Genomic DNA, 11,560 nt, shown 5'->3' with positions numbered 1-11,560 from the left:
TGTTACTTCATGTATTGTTATAGTTGACATTGCCACCATGGCATTGATTAATTACTTTATATACTGGTATTTCTGTTATGCATATATTGCTGCTTTGCAAAAACACTTACCAAAAATATTATCTGAAATATGATTTTTTATTTGATACAGGAGAAATTTTTATTTATCCGGAAATCTCGATTTTTCCAAAATATGATTTTTACATTCAATCTACGATAATATCTGAAAATTTAAAATTTAGAAAAATTCAGTTTCTCGAAAATACCTGAAAATCCCGCTTACATGATCTGGTTTCCCGGTCCCCTTATATGATCTGGTTTCCTTGGATTTCTTCCTTTATTATGAAGATTAATAATAATAATAATGCTTTTATTATTCATTTAATATTATTCATTCCTATTAATGATGTGCATGATAACTTCATAAGTAAACATAAATGTACTTTTAGTGATTCATTACATATACAAGATGCTCGCAAGTTAGAAGATGCATTTGCAGGTGATGATTGATAAATGCGGTCTGGGGAGGGGAACTGTAGAGGTTTTGAACAGCAAGAAACCAAACTAATGATGAAGTGCTTGAAAAAGTGGTCAACCTTTCCTTATCCTGATATGATGTTTCCTTCAAGCTCTTCTTAGGAGACTGGTACATCATTGACAGAATCATTCTCTAAGAATCTCCACATCAAAGCTACTCATACTCAATATCTCCGGCAGTAGTATTTCTTAATGTTATTTTGTTCGCCGAAGAAAAAAAAAAAAGACCAAGTTCTGATATACAACGTAAATATTGTCATCAATGTATGCTTTTATTTTAATGAGAAAATGCAGAAAATTATTAGCGGAATGAACTGTTTAACTTTATTCGTTTTGATATAAAAGGACAAGAATGTTCACCTAAATTGTTGTTTGCGTGTTCAAGTGAGGGTATCAATTTGTAGGCGTATCGTATGCGCATCTGGAATTTGGTGAATAAAAAGCATTTCTAATTTACACAAGAGATTTAGCGTTTCGTGATTAAAAATTGTTTGGTGCTATCTTGAAAGACCAAAGGCTCTTTAATGTACCGTGCAAAGTAGCCTGATGTACTATACATATCTTTATTATTATTATTATTATTATTATTATAGGCTTCTAGGTAAAGTGCTGGAAGGGCATCTGAACCCGGTCCTTTTTTTCTCACACCATCTTAAAGTTACAAGGCTGCTAATTACATCACTGTTATCGTTCAGCTGTGCTTCTGCATTCATCATTGAAAGCAATTGTAGCTGCAGCGGGCAGTAAAGATCATAGTAATGTCCAGGCCAAAAGTTGGAAATGGTATCGAATTATTTGTTAACTTTAAAGCTCAAACTAATGTCTACCTGATTAAGTGGCCATTGGGGCCACAATCCCTGCTTTCATTTACCTATATGGAATTACTGGGATACCATACAGACCACGGATTAAACATGTGCTGATGTGCACATCAGACAAATGAAAAGAGCAGGGGTTACAACACAAGATACAGAATTGAACATCCTAAGGCAACTGACGAAACAGGCGCATCATGAACATTTTATTACACTAATCAATTTCTTTATGCGCTGATTTCAGTGGCACATAAATTTACTGCTCAAGTTGATAATGAACGGAAATCAGTGCATAATCAAACATTATGCCAATGTACGTGCGGTGACTTTCATTTGGTTATGTTGTATACTCCGCATTTATTTTGACATAATCGTAGCTTAAATCACATCCCCATGCTTGTCCACGTCCTGGTCCATTGCCTGTTAGTAGAAAATGAATATCAATGAGTAAATATGGTAATATTACGAAGACGATTCAACAGAATTCCCCTCTCCGGCTTTTAAATTCTAGACTGAACATATAAAAAAGGGCCCCGTGTGCTGTTTGGGTTATTACCAACAGATATCTGAATTCTAACAGTATCGTGAGTCTCCCCAGCCTTTCTGAGATAACTACTAGCCGCGCCCCTGCCACGTTTGCAAGATTGTAAAATATAGATTAACCAACACAAGGGATGAAAAATGAAAAGCATGTTAAACAGCAAATACGGTAGTTTGTAATTAAACAAACAAGCAATCATTACTCATTAGACCGCAAACAGTGCATGCCACTACTGCAAGCACAAAGCATGTGCAAGCATATAGAATCTAAATTGCATGGACAAAGAAGACCTCGGGCAAAAAAAATTTCTCCTAAAAATGAACAAAATAATTAGGTGGATCAACGTTTTCCATGATCAGACGATTGTCCGGTAAAAGCATCATCATAGAAATTAAAATTGAATATTACATTCCAATGTTTATTTTGACAAGTAGGGAAAAAGGAAACGGAATATTCTCTTTTGGGAAGATGGAAAATGATAGCTGACATTATTAGAGAAGTAAAACTCATTGCATAATAACAATCTCTTGTTACACAGGTCCTAAATGCTAAAGTCGCATGGAACAACATGGGAAACTAATCAGGGGAACAATGTTATTCTACTTTGTTTTCATTATTGATCTTTTCATTATTTGGACATATTAATAATTTGACTAAATGATGGATGTTTAAGTGAACAGTTTCCTTCATGCAACAGAAATGGTAAATTGACACCCTTCCACAGCATCAGAAATTGCACATTCACAGACTGGTATTTAAGACAAAAAAGTATTTTGTTGGTGTCAAGGGTTTTAAACTTTTACTAAGAAAATTTAACAGTAGTAAAGCGTCGGAGAAAGAAGAGAAATCCTACAGGTCAAATAATTGTGTACTATTATGGTCACTTATATTATTTTTATGTTATCATATTCATAACAATATTATTTACATGTCACTTATATTATTTTCTTATAATTTTATACTACATTTTACAATATATATATATATATATATATATATATATATTTCTTTTTTCAACATTTTTTTCTATTTGTAAATATAAAAAAAGTATAAGAAATCATATAAAAAATATGGTGTATATGAATCGTTGGGGCCAACGGTGTATACTTTAACATTTTTCCGGAGTTTTGTTTTATCAAAAATAAAATTTAATCCTAAAAATAAAAATGGTGGCTACTTGATTATAACTAGAAAAAATAACAATATAGTTGTTGGAAGGGGATCTGAAAAAATTTCACAAGAGGCAATTTATAGCTAGATGTGACAAAATGAAGGAAAACACATTAACTACCAAAAAATAAATAAATAAAATCAGTGAGAGCATTAGCCCCAACATCAATATGCAAATTAAGGCCTTTTTTATCTTTCTCCTCCTATCTATACAATTCAATATTAATATTATATTCTGAGAAACGATTCATATACACCATATTTTTTATACTTTTTTATATTCACAAATAGAAAAAATATTGAAATACATATATATATATATATATATATATATATTAAAAATGTAGTATAAAATTATAAGAAAGTAATATAAGTGATGTTTAAATAATATTGTTATGATAACATAAAAATCAGAAGTCCTACCGGTCAAACAATTGTGGTTCCCCAGCATCCATTAGTAAAATATCTCCCAGCTCCACCCGAAGTAAATTTTGGTGGAAAGAAACCCCCGAGTAACCAGCCGCAGCAGCAATACGTCCCCAATTGGGATCTCTCCCATATACAGCAGCCTGATGGACATTATGTTAGAAAATTAGACTTCAGCCAGATTAAAATGGAAAAAGAATTCTTTAGTTCAATTATATCATGCCTTTACAAGTGAAGATGATGCAACTGAACGTGCAACTTTTGCAGCTTCAGACTCGCTATTTGCACCAGTCACACCGACCTGCAAAGTGAAGATGGAATTTGATGACAAATAATAATATCAAGCAGGACTGGAACCACATTCTTACTGATCAACATCAACAGAACTTCATAATCCACTTAGACAGCTACCAAATCACAGAGAAATAGACAATAAGAACTAAATGAACAAATTAAGTGCCCAAATAAGACATCGGCACTGGCTTATTTACCTTACCAAAAAAATCATACATACATATGTGTATAAAAAGAAAGCAACCCCTCTCTCTTCTCTTGCTTAGAGCATGGTAGTCAAAAATGCAATCTTCCTCGTGAGATGCATGATCCTACAAGTCCAGCCATCCCCCCAAGGCAATCATGACGACACTCAAAACTCATTCTGGTGAGATCATCTGAATCAACAATCTTGCACATAAGATCAGTGGGACCAGGCAATCCCACCGTGCTGGAATGTATGTGCGTGTAGGATATTACTATAAAAAATCATTTCAACCCTAAAACCTAAGTTGTTAGGTGAGACTACAAAATGGGTTTTATATTATATTTCTCTAGCATGCCACCTCACAAAAGTTCATTGAGCTTGAAAGGTGGACAATGCACAGGCCCCCTCCTGTCTATATTAAACTCCACAATATTTAATTATTTATTAATAGAATGAGGGGCAGTAAGGATCGAACTCGTGACCACTTAATTACGGAAGCTCTGATACCATATAGGAAAACCAAGAGAGGGCAGGTTTTGTGTTATGATCCGTGTCATATTATATTATTACGATCTGTGTTATGATCACACGATTTATGTGTTCTCCCCCTTCCTCCCATTAGATAGCAAAAGCAATGCTGCCATCCCACCTTTTTCTGGTGGGAGCCCCAGCGCCTCCTTTCCCTTTTGATAGGCCATTGATTAAAAGGGTGTACACCAAAAGAACAAGGTTGGGAGCAGAGTATCAGGTTCAATTGGATGATGTGGCTTAAAAGTTGTATGGGATGAGTAGAGAGAACATTCTGGTATAATCTCTATCATGACTGAGGCTATATATAGGAAAAAAGGAGATAATCTTTGAGTAGAAAATGATGAGTGGATTGGGACACTTTGGGGTGTAGTGGGAGAGTACTGGTTTCTCTAATTACCAGTGTTATCTTTATTTTATTTTTATCCCTTATTAGCTTTTCTGTTAATCTTTCCTTTTCCTTCAATTTGTCTACTCTTTATTATCTGATACCTATCTTTTGTTTTTGTTATTATTTTCAAATAAATTGCTAAAATTTGTCAGATCTTGTTTGTATCTTTGTTGTCTATTTTTGGGGAGGATTTTGTTTTCCCTTTATAGGGTGTCTTTTGTCAGTCCCCTTATATTGGTCCTAAAGGTCTCATAGGTAGGGGAGAGTTCCAAATCTACTTTGAAAGGAGCCGTAATACTCTCTTCAAGCTGCACCACTTTCTGTATTGGTCTCTGCGGTGAAATATGATTAGTCTTCTGGTCAAGGAGAAAAATACTCATTGCTTGTTAGTTCATATATATTGTATTTGTTTCTATCTCTATCTATATCTGATGTATCTTTTCCGATTTGTAAGAGCCATTTGACTTCATTTGTAATGAATTTCCATCTCATAAAAAAAGACAGAGTTAAACAAAACAAGCAGTAGAGATCTGGACGGATGGGAGAAAAGTAGAAATTGAGGGCCATATTATTTAAAATTATTCATTTTGATTTTTATATATACATTTAACACTATATTTATATTGGTTAATTAACAAATATTTGAATAGATGAGGATTTTTTGAAACAAGAGCAGGATGAAAACTATCTCTTGTTCTCTTAAGAGCAAAGACTTTTTCAATCGTGCTCGGCCACAATTAACATTGAGGATTAATATTGGATGTATGAAAGAACAAAATAGCACAAATATCCTTGACAGTTGACACAAAAAGCAGACCTCAATGAGGCATGTTGCTCCCTCTCCATCCCAAGCTATTGATTTGGCAAGACCTTGCATTACCTGGAAAGGACAAGTAAATCAAAACTGCCCATTTACTGAAAGAAAATCACTTTTGCACAATAAATTTCAAGCCTCAAGGCAATCATGGGACAAGATCTAAGAGAAAGAGAGGATTATAAAAACAGAATCTCATGCATTTTTGCAGACTTTCTTTTGTAAGGAAGGGATGGGGAAAGAGAGCTAAGCATAAAAAGATATCGTTAACTCCAACTACAACAGTCTAAATGCTACCAAGTATGCAAGCTAACCACTAAATTGTACCTTGACACACCTGTGCAGGGTTGGAAAGGAGAGGGGGGAGGCACTTCATTATTTAAAAGAAAAAGGAATGGGGATAATGTATACACCACCACCTGCATATTACAGAATAACTAATCCCAAATGCACTATGACACTAACACGAGTAAGTCATGGTACTTCATTCTCCAGTTTTACTAGAACTATAAAGCTTCCAGCAAGAGTAAAAGTAGATCATTATATTATTTTGCTCAACAGGAAAGAAAGAAAATATGAAATAACAAAATAGTGACGAAATTGTACAAGTTCAACTTTACCGCATCTAGGCAACCCTGAAGTTGAATAGCCTCATCACTGTCTAGAGAAGATATGCAGCCTAGCCCACACAATCCACTAGCCAAAGCAATAACAGTATCATTAGTACTAGTATCTCCATCTACCTGTGGTAAAAATGCAAAAGCAAGGTAAGAATCAATCACAATCCAAAAAATGGACTAATATCACGAGCAAAATCTTTTTGATGGAGATAACATGGCATTGCGTTGCACAAGACAACTAAAGTAAATTTCACAAATACTCTTTTGACATATAATAGTATAATTTCAATGGTGAAATTATCACATGTTTTTTAATTTTAATTTGGAGAGAATAATGAAAAATAAAATTTATATAAATTATTATGTAGCACTACTATATCACCGAATGAATTCGCGGTCTCCAGAAAAGAGTGAAAATTACATACAGTTATCTGGTTGAAACTCCGGTTTACAGCAACCTGCACCATCTTTCTCCAAACATCGCTGGTTACCCGGGCATCAGTTGTTATTACCTAGGGTAGATATAGTTCAAGAAATGGACTGGAAAATCCATATATTCCAAGTAAGAAAGAAGCATCAGGTAAGGCATACCCCAAGCATGGTAGCCATATTTGGGTGGATCATTCCAGAACCTTTTGCCATTCCCCCAACTCTGACCTTAGTTCCTCCAACCTAACCAATACCCGAAAATAATAAGAAAAAGACAACCTCTCTTTTTTCTCACTCTTTTAAATTAGCAAGAAAATATGGAATGTGGGGATGAACCAATATAATTGGTGAACTTAATTCCCAAAAGTTAAAGAGTTAAGGTTTCTGTCGTTGGAATTACATGTTCACAGAATTATGGAAAGCTATCATACACATCAACACTATATTTATGAATCAAATAATCTCTCTATTTGTTTTAGTAATTATTAACAATCTATACCGGTTGTATTGTATTGAGGTTCAAACATCCAATTATGACTTGAAGTACAGTGGATGACTGCATAGAAATTTCCAAAGGAGACAAGTTGTAGATTTGTTTTTCCATTAGTCACATAAAACATCCCTTTGGGCTGTTGACTAAGTGTTCATATCAAAAACTCATCCCAGTGAGCTGAAAGCATATCAATTTTTTGATTAATTCACAGGACCAAATCCATCCATCCATAGTTAAATAAAAATGTGTGTTTATCTATATAATGTATGCATGCTTATAAAGTAGTTAAATATGCACTGGTTGTATGGACTTAAAACCAGCAAGCAAAGTAGGAACAAGTAATACCAGAGACTCAATTGCCACACTCTTGCTAACAAGATCTGTTGTGGTGATTGCCACTGCTGCAGAATCTGCCCTGTATGCAAGCTAATAAGATTTGAAAAAGAAAAGGAACCAATGAAGGATTGAAAAATAGACACAACCAGTGTTGGTCAGAGCTAAATATTTTTCAAAGAATAAGAAAACAGTGATAAGAAAGGAAGGCAAAAAAAATTCCACATGAATACAAAGGCCATTTAATAAACGTGAGTTTCTTAACATTATTGCATGTCAATTATAAAAATTGAAAGTAAAATTAAATCATAAAATAAAGGAATTACCTGTCAACTGAAGATGATAGTGAATTCACCAGTATGGGAAGTGAGTTTAAAAGTGCCCCCTGCAAATCAAATGATAACTATATAACATTGAAAAGAACAGAATTTAAGCTTGATGGAATACTTTTTACGTGGCTTATCCAAGTTTTGTGAATGCATAGTCCACATCATAGAAAGCCTCATCACAAAAGGACACAAGCAGACAAGATATAATACCCAATTCAGAGAGTCTCTGCATTTACCTTCCTTATTCTTTGACCAATTACGCCTGTGGATTCAACTAATACTTCTTCTGGCTTCATTTTGAGTAGCTGTAATTACGAACATTAGTAGTAAAGACTAAAAACAAAACCTTTCAACATGGAGCACTATAAGTAGGATCAGTTTAACATAATGAATGGGTGCACACCTTAGCAAGGCTTTCCACACATTCTAACACGTCCTGGTAACCTGCTTCACCCTAGAGGTATGGAAGGCCACAACCACTAAAAAATTTATTAAATTTCACCAATTTGTTTTTCTAAAAAAAAAAAGGTTGAATGAACCAAGTTCCCCAAAGTAACTAGAGTGAAGCTACACTTCAGTAGACTATAAATTGAATATTACCCACAGGTAAATGAAACAGAAATAGTTTTCTTGACCTACCGTAGCTGCATTTGCTTGACCTGCATTAGTTAATACAGCACGTGCCTGACAAATTGCAAAATTCATTTATTAGCGGGCAACCATGCATGAAATATTGACGTTCAAAAGCGTAACAATGCAAGCATTATATGCTAATGGAATCTTAGGTGATTGGATGAGCAAACACCCATGTCCTGATACAAAAACCACTCAAACAAACAGAAGGAGAGAATCAGAGAAATGATTATAAACAATGACAGTTCTTATCAGAGAAACAACAACTGCAGCCCCAAAGGGTAATGACAAGGTTAGTCATCATTAGAGCCGGCGAAACGGGCTCGGCTCGGCGGGCCAACCCGCCCAACGGGGCGGGGCGGGCTGGCTCATTTTTTGGCGGGTTGATGGCGGGGCGGGGCGCCCACTTTGCCACCTCTAGTCATCATAACATATGTTGTGTAATGCATTAAGTACAAGCTCAGTTCTATCTTAATTAAAAAGAAGAAGCAACGAACACAAAAGTCTCTTACAGTTTTTGAAATGTCTAATGTCCTTTTGCAGTATAACACTGGAGCAGCAGCAACCACATTTGTTGTAAATGACCCTGAAAAAAATAAATATTGATCACATAAAGTGCGTGCCAAACTCAAAATTAATAACTGTCAAAATAAGCAAGATGAAAGCTAACCTGCAGATATGGCATCAACATCGCACGTGACAAGGGCAAGATCAGGCTTTTCTCCTTTGGCACGCAACCCTCCATATATTCCTGCAGCTTTAAATCCCTCTGCAGCAGTAACTCCGCCTGGAACCTGAAAACTCGAAATCAATATTCCGCCACTAATATAAAAAGTTGAATATCACAACAATGTCCCGTTTTGAAAAGAACATTTCTGAAATATAAAAAAAATAAAAACTCATACAAGGCAACAATAACTGAAGAAGTATGATCAATTAGAAACTGACCTGCTTCCAGGGTCCTTCGGGGAGAAAAATTGGAGCAGCCGGTATGTAACTAGAAACCTGATTCTCCGTCGTCGATACAGCACGGATTATCAAATTCCGTAGAGAAGAACCGCGCGAATTAAACACCTGCAGACGAGGATGATTTGAAAACGTGTTTTCCCAGCAATTCTCGGCAACCAAACAAGCATTGTTCAGAAGAACGAGAGAGAGAGAGATAAAGTTGTTACTGACCTTTGGGTTTGGGGAAGTTGCGGAGTGAAACTGAAGAAAATGGTGCTGAGGAATACACGAATACATTTCTCTCAATGTAATGTATTGTTTTTTTTTGGTTTTAGGGTTTTGGGGTTTAATCGGGGTGTGTGTGTGTGATCGATGACAGTAGAGCAGAGATGCTAAATATGCCCTATAGCGAATTTTATTTTATTTTTGAAGTATAGAAATGGGCCCCTATAGTGATTTAACACTAGAGAAGCTACAGTAGATCTATTAGTACTGCCTACCGCGATTTAACTAGCTTAGTAGTGTAATGGTGAGTGCTGTGGATAGTTTGTGTTCTGATCCTTCCTCGTGTATAAAAAAAAACTAACACTCGTTATTCTCTAATAATTTATTTTTGCATTTGAAAAATGAATCATTTCTTCAAAATTCATTTGTAAAATATCATTCCCATATGCAAATTCATTCTTTCGGAATCAATTGAAATAAATTCTAATGCAAACATTCTCTTGGTAAATCCAAACAGTATGAGACATTGGAGGCATTAAGGAAGTGCTCAAGTAAATCAATGGGGATGACGGGACGAGGCCACAATCCTACTAGACGCAACTGAGTTACTAAGATAGACCCAGTAAGATCAAATACAAGGAGGATACATCAAGCCTTACTTCCCTTGAAATGACACAATGAACAATTTTTTTTAAAATATATATTGGCAATGAGTAATTTAAGTTTAACGAGAGAATATCAAGCTTTTATAAAGAATAAGTAATCGGATAATGATTTTATCCATATATATTGATCAAACTTCATGTGCAAATGTAGAAAAAGAATCCATTCTCTTTTTCATTTTTTTATTAAAGCTTTATTCTTTTATAGCAATTTAATTTTATCATATATTTACTTATTCATTATTTTTTTTCAAATGAATTTTTCTGCATTTAACTAGCGCATTTCCATATAAAATAATATTCAGTGGACTAAAATTTGTTATGAGTCAACTTCGATAGATGGAACGGCTCTGCCCAAAAACCGAATTGATAGAGATGAAGGGCTTATTTGATTATATTCTGATTTTTTTTGTTTTTAAAACAATTTTGTAAAATAATTTATAAGAACTGTTTTTTCCTAGTTTAATAATTTATTTTTAAGAGTTTTAAAACTTAAAAATCAGAAAATTTTGATTGATAATTTTGCTTTGAAAACATATGTTCAAAGTTAAAAAACAGAAAACTAGTTCGATTACTTCTTTTTTTGTCAACTTTATTTTACAACTTTTTTAACCATATGTAAAAAAAAAAAAAAAAAAAAAAAAAAAAATGGTGAGCAACCATATTATATGAAAAATTGGGGGATTTTGCTTTTAGAGTGGGCATTTGTACAGATTATATAGCGGAGTTAGCGAGGAATCAAATTTGCTTGGAAGAAAGGTTTCAAGAAGGTTATCGATGAAAATGATTCCAGTGCGATTATCCTTATGCTTAACTTCAGAGACCTGCTCGAGTGTCTCCATTGGTGACACATACTTGAGCATGGACTGAACAAATTGGAACTTAAAATTTTCAACATACTCATAGAGGGACCAAGTTATGCACAGACTGATTGGATGGCTAACTTTCATCCGGTCTGCCAAGCGACAGGACTAGAACTTTTCAGAAAGTCCACCTAGGTCCTAGTACTCTGCTTTTTGTCTGTGAATAGACACTGCGAGATTAGAATTATGAAGTTATTTTTTTTTTTCGTGTTCTGGTGGACAGAAGCCCTTTTTTAAAAAATATATTAAAAAATAGATATATGAATTTAATAAAGTACAATACAACTTGAATGCACGATCAGGGCAAAGCATATAAGCCTAGC

The 11,560-nt window shown here is 34.5% G+C and overlaps 1 protein-coding gene across 3 annotated transcripts; it reads right to left on the bottom strand.

The window, feature by feature from the left end:
• Positions 1–1,330: 1,330 nt before the first annotated feature.
• On the bottom strand, positions 1,331–9,892 carry LOC133286114 (arginine biosynthesis bifunctional protein ArgJ, chloroplastic). Of its 3 annotated transcripts, none has more exons than XM_061483466.1 (17): positions 9,719–9,892; positions 9,488–9,613; positions 9,210–9,333; positions 9,052–9,125; positions 8,546–8,590; positions 8,310–8,360; positions 8,143–8,211; positions 7,904–7,962; positions 7,590–7,659; positions 6,914–6,994; positions 6,748–6,834; positions 6,323–6,445; positions 5,706–5,768; positions 3,718–3,789; positions 3,486–3,631; positions 1,908–1,978; positions 1,331–1,771 (listed from the first exon to the last, which is right to left on the bottom strand). In XM_061483466.1, exons 1-17 carry the CDS (start codon positions 9,782–9,784, stop codon positions 1,689–1,691), a joined length of 1,410 nt encoding a protein of 469 aa, XP_061339450.1. In that variant the 5' UTR covers positions 9,785–9,892; the 3' UTR covers positions 1,331–1,688. The 3 variants fall into 3 exon arrangements, with proteins under 3 accessions (XP_061339450.1, XP_061339449.1, XP_061339451.1); XM_061483465.1 differs by having other exon boundaries at positions 1,332–1,771; positions 3,712–3,789; positions 9,719–9,889; XM_061483467.1 differs by lacking the exons at positions 6,748–6,834; positions 6,914–6,994 and having other exon boundaries at positions 1,332–1,771; positions 3,712–3,789; positions 9,719–9,889.
• Between the last annotated feature and the right edge of the window lie 1,668 nt (positions 9,893–11,560).

Source organism: Gastrolobium bilobum, unplaced genomic scaffold (genome assembly GCF_033153095.1).
Source record: "Gastrolobium bilobum isolate Gb01-03AN ecotype WA unplaced genomic scaffold, APGP_CSIRO_Gbil_v1 utg1240, whole genome shotgun sequence".
In the NCBI taxonomy this organism is placed as follows: domain Eukaryota; kingdom Viridiplantae; phylum Streptophyta; class Magnoliopsida; order Fabales; family Fabaceae; genus Gastrolobium; species Gastrolobium bilobum.
This window is presented reverse-complemented; position numbering and strand designations above follow the sequence as displayed.